This window comes from Lagopus muta, chromosome 6 (genome assembly GCF_023343835.1).
Source record: "Lagopus muta isolate bLagMut1 chromosome 6, bLagMut1 primary, whole genome shotgun sequence".
Taxonomy (NCBI): Eukaryota; Metazoa; Chordata; class Aves; order Galliformes; family Phasianidae; genus Lagopus; species Lagopus muta.
The window spans coordinates 11,159,371-11,180,041 of NC_064438.1; the positions used below are offsets into that span (position 1 = coordinate 11,159,371).

The 20,671-nt window shown below is 37.8% G+C and overlaps 1 protein-coding gene across 14 annotated transcripts in view; it reads right to left on the reverse strand.

Moving 5' to 3' along the window:
• Positions 1-20,671, reverse strand: part of SOX6 (SRY-box transcription factor 6) — a 371,963-nt gene that overhangs the window by 77,149 nt on the left and 274,143 nt on the right. For 12 of the 14 annotated variants that reach the window (XM_048947792.1, XM_048947789.1, XM_048947795.1 and 9 more), the window contains 2 exons: positions 18,144-18,267; positions 9,528-9,607 (listed from right to left, as the gene is read on the reverse strand). In XM_048947792.1, the coding sequence (XP_048803749.1) occupies positions 9,528-9,607; positions 18,144-18,267 (204 nt within the window). The remainder of the gene's footprint in view (positions 1-9,527; positions 9,608-18,143; positions 18,268-20,671) is intronic. The other 2 variants (XM_048947787.1, XM_048947785.1) reach the window with 1 other exon arrangement.

The following is a 20,671-nucleotide window of genomic DNA, read 5'->3' on the forward strand; positions in this document are numbered from 1 at the left end:
GATACAAAGCCAGACACAACAAAGGGCAATCGTATTTGCTTGGGAAAAGGAATGAAATGTGAAGTGAAAAGAAATAGTAAAAAAAAAAAAAAAGGAAAGGAAAAAAAAAGAATGAAACATTATTTAAAATATCCAGTATTTCAGAAATCATGTGTTTCGTATGTAAAAAAGGAATTGGTAGTAAATGGATGAGCTTTGTGAGGGAAGTCAGGATTTTCATCCTGGCTCGTGTCGGCAGGATTATAAGCAATTATGTGTAACTGCTTGTTGAGCTGTATGAAATGAGTTGGTGAATGAGTTTCCTCACGTCCATGTCACTGGTACAATGGCCAGCAATATAGAAAGCCCTGGTTGAAGGGGTATGAAAAGGTAATTATTCTAATAATCCAACAGGGCTTAAATCAGTTCAGGACAGAAGATGGCTGTGTAATTGCTGGGCCCTGTCGATTTGTCAATGTGGTTAGGCAGAAATAATCTGAGGCTTAAATAAAAGAAAAAGAAATCAGAGCATAGGAAAAATAAGTAGCAATAAAACTTCTCCAGAAATACTTCTTAAGATCTGGCATAGGTTGGTACATGCATTCACTGTCTGACCACGCAGAGAGAGAAATCATCATACACAGCTATGGCAGTATATCCCTGTATGGAACTGTACTGATAGAGAACAAGAAAACTGAATGCTTACCCACCACTGCTAATCATACCATGAGGCAAAAGCGCTACAATTAGATTTCTGCAGGCTGCCGTGACAGAATAATGAGATACCATCCCACTAATAAATGTGCGCAAGGCAAGAAAGAGGAAGAGTCTCTCTTTACCTCACACTATCTCTCATAATTGCTGGGTCCAAATCCCCATCTTGTGAGAAGACACCAAGGCAGCACCACAATTAATTTTCAAAAGCACTGTTGGGGTTCAAAGCTGAAATGTTTTTATACTTTTGCAAGAGATACAGGGAGTTCATACGTAGCCAGCAACCATTCTCTTATTTTCACTAGCAAAAATGGACAGGAGACAGAGATATAATAAATATGTACTGGCTCTACTGATCAGGAGAAGCTTTATCAGTCAGCTGGGGCACATCTGGGAAAAAAGTCACTCAGGTGCATCTCTAGCATCCCATTCAATTAACATACCATTAAAAATGGTTCGTCCCTGTTCAGCCTGCTGCCTTACCTGGTAAGTCAACATATTTAAATGTGTATTTAAATGCAGAAAACAGTGAAACATTTTCTTTGTGAAGCAGAAAACAAGCCCCATTTACAGGTATTTTAAAGCATTAAAAATAATTGTGCCTTACAGGCTGCTTAGCAGATCACTCACACTGATCTTTTACTGTATATTTAGAACTTCCTTCAAGGAAAATTAAATAATTTCCTTAAAGGAAGTGCACACAAAATTATGCAAAACATATTCAAATGGGCTTATAAAAATTAAATCTAAAAAAAATCACATTTACAACTCAAAAGCAGGTAACTGGGAATTTACTATTGCAAATCCATTGTACACTTATGTATTTTATATCAGCAAATGTATATTTCACATAAGCCTTCCACACATTCTGATGTGTGCTGGGTATGATGCTATTTCAGCAGAAGCGCTGGGACCAGATTAATATAGTTATGAGGCTTGATCTTAGCCCTCCCTTAGATGCTGAAGACTGCAGTAGAATAGATGGCTGGTACAGGATGAATTACGGTGAATAAATCCCAGATGTGCTGTTTAATAAAGATAAAACTAGTTAAAAACTGTTGACTTGATCTCTTCCTAGTGTGCAGAAAAAATGGTGCAGTTCCTTCAAAGGACCTGGCCTCTTTTCATCACTCACTTCACTTTAATATAATAAAATAAATAAAATACCAGAGGCTGGGACAACATACTCTCACTATTCCTGAGCAGGGAATGCTTCTTCGTTTGTTTTCATGCCTACCTGTTTGTTGTAATTCAAGCACAACTCCAAAATACGGGCTTCATAGTGTTGACTTCAATGAATTTTGTGAATGATTTCTCTGCTTCTAGAATAATCTCTTAATACTGACATTTAAGCATTCTTATCTTCCCCTTTTCCTTCAGATGCTCCTCCCTCCAGTGCCTTTCTTTCAGGACTGATACACAAGCCTTCTGTTGTGCCCCATAGTCATATGCGACCTTCATGCTGATCCTTAAGAGGAGACAGCTGACTCCCAACACTTTCTTTGATTTGGGACATATTCTACTTTCTCACTCATATGGATTCTGAAAACATCACAGACCAAATACACTATTACTCTATTCCATAATAGCAACAACTACACTGCATTTAGAGAATTCTAACTCATTTTCTGTGTTCCTTTCATTTTGACCTGCATCAATGGAGAGTGATACATTCTATAATCAAAGACCCTCCATAATAAGGCATGTGATGTGACAAATCTTTAAAATTCTTTAGTTTCCTGTGAGCACACACACACTGCACGTGTCTGTGTGTCTATACTTGAAAGTTCTCATCTAACTATCCATAGTCTTACAGATTTCACTGCAGATGAAAGGTAGTTTGTTTTCTCTTTCTATAGCAACCAGAGAGGAAAGAATAATGATACAGAGGAGTATTTTCATTTGTGTAGAGAGCTGACAATGTAAAAGCATCTTTGTTATTAATCTGATTGCTGCTAAGTTTCTAAATGTTTGAATATGCTAACACCTTCACGGAAAGAATCCTTCGTGTTTGTAATTTGTATCCAAATTAAGCAGCTTGCTCTATAGGCATCAGAGCTATAAATTCTTGAAACATATTCACTTGCAGCTAATTCCTGTAAGGCATACACCATATACATTTCTAGAAAGTTAGAAGGAATCCAACTGCTTGCTCAGAGCATGCCTCACAGTCAGCCTGGTCCCCAGAGGGATGCCACAGTTTTAAAAGAGCTTTAAAAAACGTGCTCGTCCCCTGACAGCGTGCTGGTGCTCTATCAGTAAATGCAGCAGTAACTTATTTGCTTCCTAGTGGCACTCCAGGGAGAGTGCTTTGCAAAGCACAACTACTTTAAGATTGAGCCTGGGCATTCAGCTGAAGCCTCTGGGCACTTCAGCCCATGGGGGCTGCCAGTGGTTAAGGAAGCAAGAATGTCTTGTTGATGCTCTGGACTCAACCTTCTCCAGTCACTAGGGGTTGAGCTTCTGCCTTGGTACAGACTGGGGAGACTCAGCAAACCTCCTGCAATCCAGGCTATAAAGATGACATCCTTCTAACCACACAGGTTTCCTGATAAGTGAGTTTATTTCTATGTCATTTATGATCCCAGTAGTAAATTCTCTCAAAAGAGCATGAGGGCCTGGAAGTCAGCAGTCCTGTTTGCTAAGATCTAGAGGTACAAAAGATGGGAGCCAATCTGATCCCTAGCTGCCAGACTGAAAAATCTTCATGCATTGGAGAAGAGAATGGGTGCAGCACTTTGGATGGCAGAGCGCTTGACCATCTAAAGCGAACAAAGAAAGCCTCACCAGGCTGAGTGACAGTCTTGCAGCCAGTGTTTTTCCTGCAACAGGGGGAGCACAAGCCCGGGACTTAGCTTTGCCACATTCAAGGGAGGTATTAGAACTGCTATAGACTCTGGAAACAGCTTCTTTCTTCAACACTGCTGTAAATTTTTTATTACATAATGCAACACTATTCCATTAAGCAAGAATAAAAATAACAAAGCGATGCTGTTTAAAGAAGTTAGGGGCATTACATAGGTGAGAAAAGGGTCTTGCAGCAGTAATGCTGCTGGCTGTAAGCAGCTGATGACTTTAGATAATAGGTTTGTTTGTCTGTTTTTACAAAACTGAAGAAAGTAGGGAGATTCCCTCTTGTTTTATCAGGAATGCCATTACTGGAGGAGCCAGGAAAATTCTCCTGGCAACAATTTCATCAGAACTGATAAGTTACTGCAAAAGTCTCAATTTTGATGGGCTGTTCTTTCCTCATGAAAATGAGTCTGTGAGATAATTTAGGGAAGGAGGAGGAAAAGAGGGAGCATTAACAAATTCTGCAAATAACTGAGGCTATATGATAAAATACTGACTCAATGACATCATTTTCATTGATAATGTCACTGACATAATTCAACTTGATAACACAGATATTACACTTAGACATAAACATCCAAGCAGAGAAAGGCATAAGTATAACTATTTCATTGATTTTAATTAAATTTTCTTAAGTATTGCAAGCTTGGCGTATTTTTAATTTTATTTTCATTAAAGGGCTTGCTTGGTCTCTCAGAGCCCTAATAAAAACCTTCTTTCAACGCCTTTCTTTCCTGTGCTACAACCTACATTTCTACACAAGAAAAGGACCAAAATATTTAATTTACTACTTCTATATGCTGAAATTTGCACACACCATTCCCTTAATTTAGGCCACTATTCACTGTATCATAATAAGGAAGATTCTGTTAAATTATGCCCACCTAGAGCTCAGTAGTCTTTGAATGCTAGATAAAATCATTCTGTAAGGCTAATGAAGACAGAAACTCTGTCTGTAACAATATTAAGTTTGTTTTCTCTAGTGATTCGAAGAAGTGAGCAATCTGTCAGTAATACATTGAGGGAAATTACTTGTCTTGTAGGAATTCCCGCTGACAGTCACTCACTTGCAGTGCTGACCCAAACATCTACCTGCTGACAAACAAATTACAGTGTCTAACTTTGAGAAGGTAACTGGCTGTTTTTAATTTTGATTGGTCTCACCAAATCTCTTTCACAATTATCCAATCTCCATTCTTCATTGTGTTAAAAAAAAAAAAAAAAGAAAAAAAAGGAAACCTTATCGTTTCTGCACTTGAAAAAATTATTATTGCCTACTACATCCGAGAGTGTTATGTCAGATAAAACTGTTAAACTGTGTCTAACCAACATTAAGACTGGCAGCCCTGCCAGTGACTGACTGGGTGAGTGAACACATTACTGAGACAGCATTGTAGAAATTAATTTTCTTCAATAAAGTGATTTTTAAGGCTCATATATTTCACAATCTAAACATATGTCACTGTTTCATAAACAAAATAAATGGATTAAAATAATACATTACCAGTATGCTGACACATGGAAATATTTTAATTAGAAATACTTAAGCTACGTGATATTTAACTGCTATATTTGTAGAAGAGGAGTATGCATCATTTAATAAGACATAAGGCAGGTACATCACTTTGCATGATGTGGTACCAGAGTGGGACCAAATCACCTTGAGTATAAGCTATCACTATCAGATCACATTAGACCCACTAAAAATTGCTTTAAGGTTACAACATATAGAGGAAACTCCAATAAGAGAAGCAGTTCCACTGAAACAACTTTTTCATTGAAATAATAAGTCACCAAGATTCTAGTTTCTGAGAATAATATTTCTTCATAAAAGGCCACATCTAACATCTTAGCTATTTAAAGGCTGTATTTACATGAATGTCACATTACATTGGCCTCTTTCCTGCACATTCTTCTTGACTTACTTTAAGAACCAGCACTAAAATAGCTGAGGAAAGCAAATGTCAACTGTGTCCTGAAATTTATATGTGTGAGAGAATTGGAATAAGTAGGAATGTAATATATTGTTTACTGTACTGAGTGCCCTCTGTTCTCCAAAGGTCAAAAGCATTGTAACCTTAGAGTTACAGTTTCTGATTGTTCCCAGGGTTAAATACATTATCAAAATTAATGGTTCAAACCCCTCAACCTTCAGATATATGAGTATTCATGCCTCCATCTGCCGAACTATTCAACTAAAAATAGCATTCTTTGGCCTTCACTCTACTCGTATTGTGCCCCTGAGGCAGGCTATGCAATGCTTCAGCGGTGTGCTGGATCCACACCCAGCGGTATAACAAAAGGTCATTTACTTTGTTTGCAATTAGAAGAGAGTATGAAAGGATAGGATGAGATAGGAGGGGAGAACAGAAATAGATAAATACATGTTTAGTTAAAACTTACATTTTTTAAATCAATTATAAAAACTTCAGGCCTCAAAAACACAGCTGCAACTACAGTCAAGACTTGCCAAGGTTCATTAGGGTTGTAAGCGATAAATTTTAAGGGACAAATTACACAAATAGTTTAGGAAAGAAGTTATGAACCAACGCTTTTTTTGTTTGGCTTTTTTTTCCTAGAGCTTGCTTTGTTTAGGAATAACTCCAGTTAGCATCATTGTAGTGCTTCCATTTCTATCAACAGTTTATCAGTTGTGGTTGAGAGAGTTGCAACATTTCCTTATTTAGCACATAGACAGCTTTGTAGAAGCATATAGGAATGAAGGCAGATTTTTAAACCATAAAGAACACGCGGTAACCTTCCTTGTCTGAAAGTAAGGATGTATAGGTGCCCCCTCTGCTCCAGTGAGACTTTCCAATAACGAGGTTACTGCTACCACAAGAGTCAGGGAAATTCATTTTATGATCAAGTTCACTCTTGTAGCAAGGTTACTCCTCATACATATCTACAACCAGTTAATATTACTGCAATCATTTGGGAATTAAGGACAAAATTTAGGGAAATGCAAAAGGAGACAAATGGAACAGAAGGTGGGTAAATAAAAGAGAAGAATGAAAATTACTGTTTCTTTTTGTCTGCTCTCATTGATTAATTTTAAAAACAACCAACTTTTATTGTAATGTGCATCAGAACTGGTTCACACACCCCTATGCATACCTGCTACAGCCGTTTTCAGTAATGTACCTTTATTTAGCACAAGGTTGATATGGTGGGATTCACTCACAGTTATTTGAAGCTGGAGGAGTAAACAGAAGCAGTTTTGTCCCTCTCAGACAACAACTGGAGAACTGTTCCCTCATCAGGAAGGGCCTAACAAGGTGTGGTTCTAGAACACATTATTTAAATCTTACCCAAATTGTTGAGGGAACTCATGAGACAAGGCCAAGCTGTCAGTAGGAAATGTGGGACAGTATCTTTGTATCTTATTTTCAATGCTGCCATCTATGTATTCCTCATGAGATGAGTATGAAATGAAAACAAGCTATCTGACATCAACCCAGAGCAGAACTTTCTATACCTCTGGAATGGTATAGGCATGTAGTCACCACAACTATAGTCTTCAACTCAAGGAGATATATTATCTGCAGGTGAGAGAGAGAGGCATCCAGAGAAAATGCATTTTGATACTAATGGGCTAAACAGAGCTTTGGTGAAATAGACAAACCATTAATTAGTCATTGTCACTGGAGAAAAATCCTCCATGCAATAATTACTATGGTTACACAGTGTACCTGGAAGTAAATTGTTTTCTCTGCTAATAGATTCACAGCTTCCATCGAAGCTGTCCTAAAACACAGGAAAATGAGAACACAAAATTGCTAGTAGCTCTTACTCAAAGTTTCATCATCCCCAACAAAGTAAGTGAAAAAAGAGGAGGCTACAAGCTTGAAGATGATAAAGAATTTCCACTGCAGCTAGATATAGATTTGGGAATACAATTTTGCAAGTAATAGTAATTCTCTAGTAAAGCTGAATCATTAGAACTCCTGCAAAGCTTGTTTAATTGTGATAGTTTCTAGTCTACAAGTTCTCCAAACACAGATACTGCGCACACACTCACATGTAGTAACAAAACTAAACCTGCAAATTAATTAGCTATTTCTCCCACTGGCTGAAAGAAACAGATTTCTGATCAGTATTTTAAGCGCTTGGGAAATACTCAGATACCATGGTCACATATTTATGTAAATAAATAAGTGGGTGGAGCGCATGGAAGCAAGACAGAGAAAGAAGGGGGAAGGGAAGCAAAGATGAAGAAATCAGCTGAAATGCTACTCCCTCAGCAGTTTTCATGATGCATCAGGTATAACAACAAGTTCCCTCCCACAATCGTACCTAAATAAACTTTTCTTTTAGGATACACTTAAGGAAATTACACAAAGAAAGCGTCAATACTAAGAGTCAATAAACTTCAGCCAATTCAACAATCAGATGAGCAGGTACCAACTGAAGGCCAAGTACTCTATTATTTAAGTCCTTATGAACACAAAATATTAAAAAAATTGAAATGCCACAGAAGTGAAATTCAAACAAAATAGAAAGGGTGGAGGGAAATAAGCCAAAACACTCTATCACAATAAATATTTCTGAAGGGAAATTCTATACCCTCACACATTTTTGAATTTATGAACATCATTTTCTTCAACGGTTCTTTTCTCTATCTGTGCATATTATTTTTAACAGCTTGGCCTATAATTTCCGAAAATTAACAAAAATGCAGTATTGCTGTAGGTTCTGGTCAAAGCTGATGTGCAAATAGATCTGCGGGTCCCATCTATAACTGCTAATGGGACTTTTGCTTCAGTAAGTATGCAGATACAGATTTTCAAAGGATACCAGCTAAAATTGAGTATCTGGTATATTTCCTTTTGAAAATCTCCTCTTTAGTTCAAAGTTTGTCTAAGAGACAGTCTTAATATATTATTATGACCCAGAAACATTCTGGGAGATCTTGCTCTGAAGTGTCAGGGTGTTCCCTTTCCAAGTTCTGCTTTTAGGTTTGGTCAGATGTAAGCTCAAGGGGTCTTTTCTGACAGTTCCATGGGTGAAAAGTGAGTTTTGGTCCCATTCTCACTTATCCTAACTCTGCAGTAAGAATATCAGCAATGGGAAAAGATGAGAGGGTTTTTAATTTGCTTTGGTCCCTCTGGAAATAAAGGTATAATTGCATAAGGGTAAGCAAAATAGATATTTGGAGATTAACATGGCAGTACACCGCTACTCTAGGCACAATTTATTCCTACTTTGTATGTGAACCGAACTCTAACAGAGGTTTCAAAGGTTTACTTGCAAATAGTTACATGCATCTTTAATGGCCTTTCCTCTCATGTTCACTGTCACTTCCTTTCCACACATTTTAACTCTGAAAGCTTTTGACTGTTTCTTCATTATTTATGACATTGTTGTGTCTTTTCTTGTGAAATTAAAAACTTCTTGCCACAAAAGCTAGCTAATAACACGGCACATAAATCTTCCTCTCACAACATTTCAGTACTTCTATGCCAAAAATGACCAAACCAAGCATCCTGACTATGCTTGGCATTTGACCAGCTTAATGCACAGAATGGTAGAGAATACCTAAACACAGAAGCCAAAAGAGTTTGCAATTTATTGTATTGTCAACCCCACGCTGTCTGTGAAAAAGCCTCGGTAACACTTCGGTTTTCATACACTCACTGCCCCAGCTAAAGGTAGTACCGTGCAGATACAGGGGAAAGTCTAAATGAAAATAAAATGGAAAAAGACCTTTGAACATGTCTCTTACCGACTGGTCATGTAATTAAGAAAATACCATTAATTCTGCTTATATAAAATACACAGAATAGTGTCTTTCACTTGGAGTATCAAGGTTGAATGCACGTTGCTGTATTTGCAGTACCATGAGTACATAAGGTGTTAATCCTCCTGGGCTGTGCTCAAAAAATATTTAACATTCAGGCTATTATTTAGCATACAGCTGGTTAGCAGTTTTCCCCTAAAATTTTGGCTTCGATCCCACATTTTTTTGTTCTGGCACATACCTGGAGCTGTAAAGGGCTGAGTCCAGAAGCAGCAGCAGCTGCCATTGTTGATGGAATGAACTGCACAGGGTAGTTATCACCTGTCGGGAGAACAATGCGTGCAGGTTCAGACAATGAGCAGAGAATAGCAGCAGACAAGTGCAAACATGGACCTAGGATTGCCTGTGCTCCACAGCACTCCTCTAAGCCTAAACATCTGCAAAAACAAAAGGCTTTGCTGGGCACGGACTTGCCATGCTCCCTTGGAACTTTTTTGTTAGCAGATAGCTGGTAGGCAAACTGGCAAAACATAACAAAACATTTTTGTTTTTCAAAAGCCATGTTCAAATCAGGCGTGTAAACTTGGGCACAAAGTGGGACTTAAGGCCACAGACACACAAACAAGATACCCTAGGAAACCCCAGTGGTTCCAGAAGGGAGAAAAAATGTCACCATGTTTCCTAAAACAGGATAAATTTGCTGCAACCCAAGAAATTTCAGCCCTGATTAATACAGAGTACTTTCCTTTCAGTATGAAGTAGCTCTTTCCTGGGAAAGCCACCTAGCTGACTTAACACAGGTTGAGGTTGGCTTTGTTTCGACAACTCCTTTCAGATAGCCAATGACAAAAGTCAAACTAAATCATCTAACAAATAGCTGTAAATACAATTTTAGCTACCCCTTACAGCTGGGACCCTACTCAACTCTAATAGATGAAGTAGTTGTTCAGTTATACAAAGATCCAGACCCAAAACTCTCTGAGTTCTACTTTCTGGGAACTGAAAATGTATGCCCTCTGCATAGAGAGGACAGGAAATACTTTAGAAAATATATATTTTCTATATATAGAATACTATTGATCAAAAATAAGTGCAACGTGGTGTCACACAGTGCCATTGAGACTCTTAGTCCATGTAAAGAGTGAAGGAATGCTGGAGCAGTTTATCAACAGAATTTGTAATGTAAAAATTAATACAGAGATGGATATATTACGTGTAACTGTGACTTAATGGAATATTGCTTTGGCTCAAGCTTCTTATTGAAAGTCAGTTATGTACTATCTGTAGCCTACATTTTAACACTGCTCTTCTGTACACTGTTGAGATTTATAATAATCAGCCTGTTTTCTGTTAACTTTTCTATGCTGAAAGCATAATGTAATAATGAGGGAAAATATCACATCCAAAATGAAATAATCTGGACATTCCAAGAGTTAGATTATTTTTTTTTGTCAGCACCCTCAAATAAATGACAATACCCAAAGTCTTGGCAGACACTGGATTTCTCAGAACTCTTCTTATTTACCACCTGAAGTGCTATTGTGTTCAGCTTGTTTAAAACGTTCAGTTGTTTCACTTTTTTAATAAATTGTACATGTCTAATCCGCAAGGTCTCTTTGCATCATATCCATAATACCTCATCAGACCATTGAGCACAGTATGTGCTTGTACACAGTCCAGTAACAATTGGCTTCTGATTGCATATGGAGCTCTGCTACAATGCATTCACTAACACTATATTGAACTGGTGTCCTATGGAGTAATGTTCAAAATATCTCCTCTTATTTTCCCCCTTCCATGAGGTTGATTTTAGTTTGCAAAGATGTTGGTGGTTTTGTTGTTTTTGTGAGGGTTTTTTTTTTGGTTTTTTTTTTTTGGTTAAAAAAAAGCAACAAAAAATCTAGCTCCTTTCTTAAACTAGTAAAGCTGTCTCTTTGTGGTTAAGCAGTTCTACTCATCTCTTTGATATTTATATGAAATTATCTGAATAAATAAGACCCTAATCTAAGTTAAATAACGTTTCTTTCAGAAATATTTTACAAGGTTTTAAAAAAATCACAAAGATGTTGAAATTAACGATGCTTTAAATGGGGGAGTGAGGGGGGAGGGGGAAGGGAAATAACCATCCAAGTCATCAGCATGGACTGTCTTGCAGAACATTTTGGAGGCATTCTTTCTTTAAATATCATGAATAATTCATTCCTGTTCCACACAGCAATCTCTTCGTTCTCCCTCCCCCTCCACATATACTTTTTAAGTTCAATACCAGTTGCTTTATTTGTACTAAAACATTTTCCATGTCAAACATATTTTTAAAAAAATCAAACTCTAAAAGAATTCCCCGCGGCACTCCTTTTTCACAGCTGTCACGCTCCTATGGTTTGAAATAGCCAGATATTTTACACACACGCATACACACACCCCCACACACGGGCAGACACACGGAGTTTTTAGCTTCACAATTAATTTAACAGTATCTCTACCACACCCTATAGTGTTCTCTTGCTCACCTGCTGGCTACAGTACCTTCTTTTGTTAAAGGAAAGTATAATTTCATAGTTATGCCATTTATTTATTATTAACACACCACACCATCCCTTATTTTTTTGTCCTTATTTTAATACCCTAAATTATGGTTAAGTCCTGGTGTGTGAGCAGCGTCATTACGCTGAGAACAAAAATTAATACTCTGTCAGCCTTGGAATACTTTGCTGACACAAAGCAGTAAAAGCAGAGCAAAGGTATTTTAGGGTTTTTTTTTTCCTCCCTTGAGGAAACTGAGCATGCAGGGAATTGACTGGTTTTAATTTTTAATTACAGAAGGTACATATTTCCCCCCTCTAACTTTCTCAGTGCAAGAATGGATCAAGAAGCTTCTCAGTAGCTGTCTTGGCAAGAAATCAGTCAGTGCATTGTAGCAATTTTTTTTTTCCAAATTTTTCCCTCAATTTGGAATGCTTGCATGAAGATCCATTCTTTTAAATTTGAACAAAAGAAGACAGAGCATGTTCAGACAAGTCTGCTTTACGTACCAGGGTATGTTGGCCTTTCATAACCAGGCCTAAGAAGAATGCCAAAAGAAGAAAATCTGTCATGTTTTGCAAACCAATCTCTTCAATCTCCTTGCTGTGTTGATTGTCTATTTACATTTGGCTGCTGCTGTTTATATATAAATTGGTGTTTACAAGCTACGGAAAATCACACCAGACTTCTGTTTCATTTGTCAGGTTGAGCAACATTTTCAACAGAATAAAAGCAGCATAAAATCGTACCATGCTATTCCGTGTAGAGATAACATAAGTGTTCTTCAGTTTGCCTTGGATTAAGGGAGGAAGCGTACTGGATTTTATTTATAGGATGTATGGACTTACTTTCCAGATCATGGCTTTGCGAGTTGTAAGGAAAAGAAGGAAGTCTGGCCAACAGAAGAGTCAGCTCTTGTGTGATTCACAGGAGGGGAAGGCTTTGGTTTATTACCAACCTTTCCTAAAATATGATTGTAAGACATAAACTGACTCTCCAAGTTTTCAGTTTGATAACGGCTTACCCATTTGGGGATTATGCCTTAAAACCTGTCTCTTCACATATGGATCTTGAACAGCCATTTGCACATTATCCTTATGCAATCATAGAATAATAGAAAACAGGGGTGGAAGAACTGTGCCAGATCACACGCTGCAGGACCTCTCCTCCCAGGCACAGTAAGCAGACACAGGAGAGCGTACTGCTCCTCACAGTGTTGTTGGGACACAGCAGAGTTACAGATGCCCACCCCTTCTTCAGGATTGAATAAAAGATTTACAGAGGTAACAGATAAGGCAATACTATATAGCATCTTCTCTGTCTGATGACACAACATTAGTTCTTCCTGAACAGGGAGGATCTGAGCAGGATCTGAGAGCCACAGCATTGCCTTATTACCATCCTCGCATCACAGCAAAATCAGCTGTCCCAACGATTGCCTGCTTGCAGGTAAAAATCTAAATTTGCAGTGCAAATCCCAGTTGAAAATATTCAGCTGCCTACTACCACTTCCTGCTCTCACCTCAACGTTTAGGAGTGAGCCACACATAGATTGCAGCAACAGATCCTGAAGGCTACAGATTCCTTATTGCAACCACTAAAACCTAACAAGGAACACATGACAGACTAGATCAGTGCTGAGGAATTTCCATCAGAAATGAGGCTTGTGCAGCACCTCTGCCATGTAAAAATACACATCCAAATCAGTACACAGCTGATTCTGTTCTCACGTGCCAAGAGGAACAGCAGCTTGTGGAAACACAGTACTGCGTTATATAAAATATGAGCCATTTTCAGCTTTAGGAAAAACTTCTGAAAGGCCTGTTCCAAATGGAAATGGCAATGATGGATATCAGTGTAACCCAACGGATCTAAGAAGATGCTAGCTATGCACACTAGTTACTGTAATCACGGAGTTTAATTAGTTCTATGACAAATATCTCATAGTGCTGTTTCTGAGGTCCAGCCAAATGACAATAAATATGACAGGTTTTTTTTTGTCACATTTCATCTAATTTTTTTGCTATGACTTCAAAGTACTCAATATTTACGTGCTTCACAGCAAAAACAGAACAATGACAAAAATTTAACTGCGTTTCTCATTATTTTTGCCACTGGCCTAGGAAAACAGTCTGAATTTTCACATTTCATTATGTTGCTAGCATAGAAAAATCTCTTGCAAATTATTTTAGTATATAAAACAGAATGACCTAAGCAGGCAGACAGGGCTTGTTTCTGAATCATTCTAATCATGATCTTTATATACTTTCTGCATTCAATAAAAAGATATGCTTTGAAAATACACTGCAGCATATTACTCTGGAAACCCATTTAAATAGATGTTTACACTCCCCCTGCCTCAAAGTCTCTATTTTCAATAATCTATTTCATAGATACTTTCCACATCTGATAACTGACAGAACACAAAACACTTGTAGAAGACTATTGTGCAAAAGTGGTCATTGCTTTCAAAGTCACCTAAAGCATTGCTACACAGCCAGCATGATCTAGCTCCTGCCCAGCACGAACCTCTATCTTTCCTCTCTAACCATCCTACTTTCATCATCCTCATTTCCTCCTATACACAAACCTGGAAAGAAGTAACTCCTGAGGCACTGCAAAACAGAGGCAGGAGCTATCTTCCTTCTTATAGCACTCAGTGCCATTTTACCCATGGCACCAGAGGGGAAACTCTAATCATATTCAAGGATACACTGACTTTTTGTGGGCTCGTGCAGTTAGTTAAGTAAGGGAAAATTTGCAGTGCAAGAAAAGGTATAATAACACTTCTGTTACCCAGCAGTTCCAAGTAGTAACTATCATGGTCACAGTCAGAAAGCTAGAATAGTTGCTTTGCTGTACTTGGAATGCAAAATAATCATAATAATTGTGTGGCACCTCTGGGCAAGTATTAGCTTCCTAACAGCTGCCTCACTCAGTTTCCCACTGGAATAAGGGGCAACCCCATAACCAGGTACTCTGCAAGGCTCGTCGAGTGCCTGCAGGTCAATAGTCGCAACAGTCATTTGAGATGCAAGCACCCTAAAGTTTTAATTAATCCAGTATACACTATAAATACTGAAATATGTATAAAAAATTAATTAGGTGGTCTATGCAGCTCTGATTTCTCAATTAGTACTTACCATGCCGGAAAATTATATTACATGACTTTGAGATACGTAACGAAGCACGGGACTTTGGGGCTTTTTTTCTCTAATGTAATTATTACTTGTCATGAGTTCTTGCTAACTTCTGGCTCTTTCACCTCCTACACTGCCAAAACATGAGGGAAGAGAGCTACAGTCACCTGATATATAGATCCAGCCAGGCAGTAGGAAACTGTCCTGTCAGATACAAATAATAGCCATACATCAGCAATTCTGTGAGTTGTCTATTCATAATATTTTAGAGCCCAGGAGTTCAGCAGGCATGTTCTGGAAGGGCCTCAAAATCTGTATAATTCTCTTTCCTTCCTAGAGTTCCTCCCCTTGAGGATGTAACTTACTGTAATTTGTTACATTTTCCTACTTATGTTTAAATGCAGGGTTTAAATTCATATTTGCAACAGTACTCAAGCTGATATCTTGACACTGAGCCAAAGAGACATGAACTTGGTTCCCATGTAGCCCATGAAAACACACATGCATGGACTTACACAAATAATCATAACTCTACCTGTGCATCAAGGTCAGATTTCTTATCCTGGCCATCAAGGTACCCTAATATGGATACACTGCTTCCAAAGCAGAGATGGCTTATATCTAGCCCGTTTTGTGGGCTAAGAAAGTAAATGTGCACACCCAACCATTAGACATTTCCTAATTGACATAGAGTTTCAAAAGTGCCCAGCTCCCACAACTCCTATTACTGAAATCCCTTTCAATGTCATTTCTGAATGCCAAGGAAAATCGGCACTGTCAAAACTTAGTCTTGCCAACATCAATCTAGAGTAAAATGAAGAAGCAAAAACCAAACAGGCTGGCAAAAAGAAAACTGCAATTCTCTGAAGGGTTAATGCATCTCCCTTCTTTCCTCAGAAGTATGAGTCTAAACTGACAGTTCTAGAGGTGAAACTTTCATTTCTAACAAAGCTAGAAGAGTACAAGCAGTAGCAGTCAAGTTCATAAATATTCCTCAGAAATGACTTTGAAGAACCTCTCTATGAAAAGTGTAACTTAATCTCCAGTTTCATTAATTCCTAAGCTACTGTGCTGAGTGCCAAAAATAGGAATTAATCAATAGAAACTGTAGTTATGGTGTGTTTTTTTTAATCATGATCTCTCTCCAACAGAAACAACTAACCTGACTGTGCCACACTTGTAGAGTTTAATAAATATATTATAAACATAAATACTCTCATTTCTTGCCAGCCTCTGAGCATAGCCAGATCATTGTGACTATGGTCCTTTATTAGCTTCAGCAGGGTACAAACTGCTAACATAGCTCTGTTCCCGATAGTTCTGTTCTGAGATATCTAGGTCTTAATTTCTGTCTGTGTTTCAATCTTTTAACAATTATTATATGCTTTTTTCTTTTTTTTTTTCTTTTTTTTTTTTTTATTCCAGCAGATAAGGAAGACAGCTTCAGGCTTCTGCAGTGAGATCAACAGAGTCACAGGCAAACCAGTACAAGCTTGATTAAGAGTTAGAACAGGTACTGTAAGGAACACCCTGGGATAACTGCAAAAATCTGTTCCTGTGCAGAAAATCATGCTGGTATTCTTCCTCCAGAGTTACTGCCGTACCAAGTAGCCTACAGAGCCAAAAGCAAAATGATGCGATTTGACATGCCACCTTTCAGAGGGGTGAAGAACCAACAGTTTAATCATGAAGTGTGACTGACTACTCAGGAAGCTACTCCAATTAAAATGAGAAAAGCAAGAAACCAAAACACAGGCCTTCTCTCATCTGCAAGATGATAGGTATTAGCCAGGGTGCTGCAGACAGTTTCTACAACTGGCAATTCTTATCACATCTTTGGAGAGAAAATATCCTACATCTTGTTCCACAAGTCTTGTAAGGTGGTTATATGTGTGAATGACCATCAGCCTGTGCCGTCTAGAGCCAGCTGCCTTTCAGAGCTCCATTATCTCTTCCTGCATATAGTGCCCCAGCAAGACAAACTGGAAAAGAACTTGGGGAGTTTTAAGACTTCAGATAAGATAATTAAAAGATTCAGTGTTTAAAAATATTTGGTGTTTAAAGAGGAATGTCTCTAGACTAAAGAGGCAGATTTGAGCTGGACAAACGGAAATGCTTGCTGAAATCCTGTTTGGCCTCATTTCTTCTAATATTAAGTAAACTTGCTAGAAGAGATTTTAGGTTCAACCTGGCTTTTAATTAGCACACTGTTTATATCATCTATTTTGAGGCTTTACTTTGGATATGACCCTGCTCCTGCTGCAGTCAACTGCAGAAATACCACTAATATCAGGGGGAGCAGGATCAATGCCTTACTTTGTACATTTTATATTTCATGTCAAAAAAAGAAACTGGTATTTATGTTTTGTAGTTATTATCAGGTTAATATGCTAAAAGCAGCTTGACAGGGAATTAATGAGTAAAATAAGGTGGCTTCTTCTGGACTGAGGTCACTTACAAAGAATGCACAAATGAAAATAAGGTTGACTCGTATTTACTTAACTATCTTCCTACATTGAATTCCTTTGGCAATGTGTCTTTAAACATTTAAAGCCCTGTTTACAAGGAGGCTCTGAAAGTAGCTTCAAACCATTATATCCCTAATTGAATTCCCCAGGAGTCCTGTAAACTCGGAGGAAAAAAGAAAGAAATCATAACATTTGCTAAATCATCTCAAAACATATTTCACTGCAAGGTTATATGACCTGTTACAAGTCTGATGAATAGGATTGAACTACTGAAACCTTTTATTATTTAGATTGAAATCAAACAAAAAGTTGCCCATTTGAAGTCTGGTAATTAAACTATGCTTGCTCTGACTTTTATTACTAATTAAGAGTAACAATTTTGGCACAAGACAAGTATACTGAAGATAACACAATTAATTACGGACACATAGCTTTTGTACAATGGCACAGGGCAGAGCAGATGCAAATTAGCACACTAGTAGGCCAATATTTAGAAAAAATGACTTTGGGGGAAATTATGGTTAAAAAAAGACAGAACATTTCAATAACTAATATTCCATCTACATCCTTCAAACCAGAAGCCTTTTGAAGTGGAGCTGCAAAACTTCACACTATTTCCAACCAGCTATGCCAGTAGCATAGTATCCTCCATATGAGACAGATTGCATAAGAAGCTATAGTTAATATCTTAAAATGTTAAATAGCTTCACATCCCTGTCAGCTTACCTGGCTTGTAAGTTATTCCTGGGGGGAAGAGGAATCCCTGCTGGGCTGCAGCAGCCGCTGCCAGTGTCCGCTGGTCGTGTGGAAAAATTGGGATCATGAGCGGAGGCATGTGACCCTGAACCTGCTAAACAGAAGAGAGTCTCTGATCAGAAATAGCACAAATTTGTCTTGACAGGTATTTCTGCAGTACTGATAGTGTTCTTGTGTACACACAGTCTCACGGAACCTTCTCCTTAATGTAATCCCTGCCAATTTCACATTATCACATCAAAGCCCTCAACTAACATTGTTTTCCCTCAGTGTCAAAGGTGTAGCAGTCTCAGTGAACTGCACACTTTCCTACTTCTTGCTAGATTTTTTGTTTTCATTTTTAGTTAACATTCTCTGCCCTGGCACGAGGTAAAAAAGTATAAAACCTTTGAAACATGCCATAGATTCTTTAAAAAGAAGAGTGGTGTGCATTTCTGTTAATTTTTCACAAGGCTGCTTATCTTTGGTCATGGACAGCAGAATGACAAGTATTTTAGAAGTAATCTAACACTGCAGTAGCCACTCTGATGTTCAAATTTTAGTATCCTTAGGGTAATTTTAATTCTGAGATCTTACAACATCGTATTTTTCTTCACAGGTCAGGTACATCATTTCAAAAATTCACTGCAGTATTAAATAGTCTCCTAGACAATACTCCAGCTCTTAAGATTTAAGGCTCCAACATCCTGGCACCCAATTAAACTAACATACTTTGCCATACACACCTCACTGTAATGTATAAATTGCTCATCTGTCTAAGCAGTTTTATAGTTTTATGCACTATCATGTACCTTGGCAATTATGGAGCTGCATACACGGAGCATTTCAGAATAAAACCTACTATATCAAATTTAATTTGACCTTAATAAATGTATCAAAGAGTACAAATGAACAAAAACAGAACGTTCTTCACTTTATACTAGGATTTGCATTCAACATTGAGAAAACAGGAGATGTGACAGAACTGTGTCTGTTAAACCCGCTTTTTTTCCTAGTACCTTAATTTATGCTACATATGACACAATGGCTAGGATCACTAGGAGTTTTTATCCATCATTTCTGAACCACACAGCCACCCAAGCGCTTGACTACAATTTGTATGATTAGTAGTTAAGTAAAAATATATTGATTTATGTATTAAAGATAGAAAGAAACTGCTCTAGACGGAAAAAAAAGTTTACCTTCATCCCAACATAAATCAATTGTATCAAATACTATTAAAAAGTTAAGGTACACTTCAAGCATTTTTGTTTTCATTTTAATTCCTAAAAAACTTTTTTTTTTTTGGTCAAATCCCATATGGTGACCTATGACATTGTTTAAATAGCGCCAAATTTTCTTGTCATATCCCCATTACATTCATAACCATTGATGCAGTGCAGAAATGCTACTGTGTGTGTCTATGAGGGTTAATTTACCAACAACTCTCCTCTTGGGAAAGCCCTAAGATGTAGGTTAATAAAGGTCAAACAAAAAATAAACACTTTACAGTATTTTTTTTAAATCCATTTCTCAAGAAAATCAACTTATAATAAAAAGGTCTTTGTGCAATTACTGCTATGGCACTGGGGCGTGAAAGAAACTCGCTTTGAGCAGCTATTTCTTTCATTTTAGCTGAGGTAAGCCTGGCTGTGCGTTTTAGGTTATGAGTTAAACTTGGTTAGATTGGAGTTGATCCCCACATGCCCAGGCCAGGCATTTACCTCTGATAAAATGGTGTATGTTTTGCTGTACGGTGTTACTTTACACTGGCTCTACAGGAGTCCAGCAAATGAAAACACAGTCTTTGTCTGATAGAAACAACTGCAGGATATTGTAGAATTCAAACATAATACAATTAACAATCATTTTCCATAGTTTCCAAACGCCATCTAATCAATGGACCCAAGATTTCACAAATATCCCCTTCAATTGCCAAGGGAATTTCAAGGGAAATTGCACAGGTACAAGACACTAACACAAACTCAGAAGATTCAGGAAAACGGAGCAGGAGTTACATGTTGCAAACATATACTCACAGTAACTCTTCACACCATGGTGTCATAAAATTAATCTGAAACATATTATTAGCACCCAATCCTAAAATGGTCATTGGCTTCTTCGCTATGAAATGCTGTAGTGTGGTATCCAAAAGACTTTTTAAGACTATCAATGTTTTCTGCGAGTGTGGAGAGTTACTACTGCATGCTCTATCTACATGCCCTATCTGCTCCCCGTCTATGAGGTACTTTGAACGTGAGATCAGGTCCTCGGCCTATATAAATCAACATAAATCTGACTAAATGGGACTTACATTTAGAGTGCAAATGGCAGCTTACACTGAAAAGAATTACTGAAAGAAGGCCATATCAAATGACAATCCTTCCCTCCCACTGGTCTTCTCACTGACACATGTTAAATACTATTCCTAGGTCAGTGCTGGTTTCATCCAGAATTACTTTATCCATAGATGTCCATTATCAGTACAGGTCAGGTGAAAAGCACAAATAAACATTAAA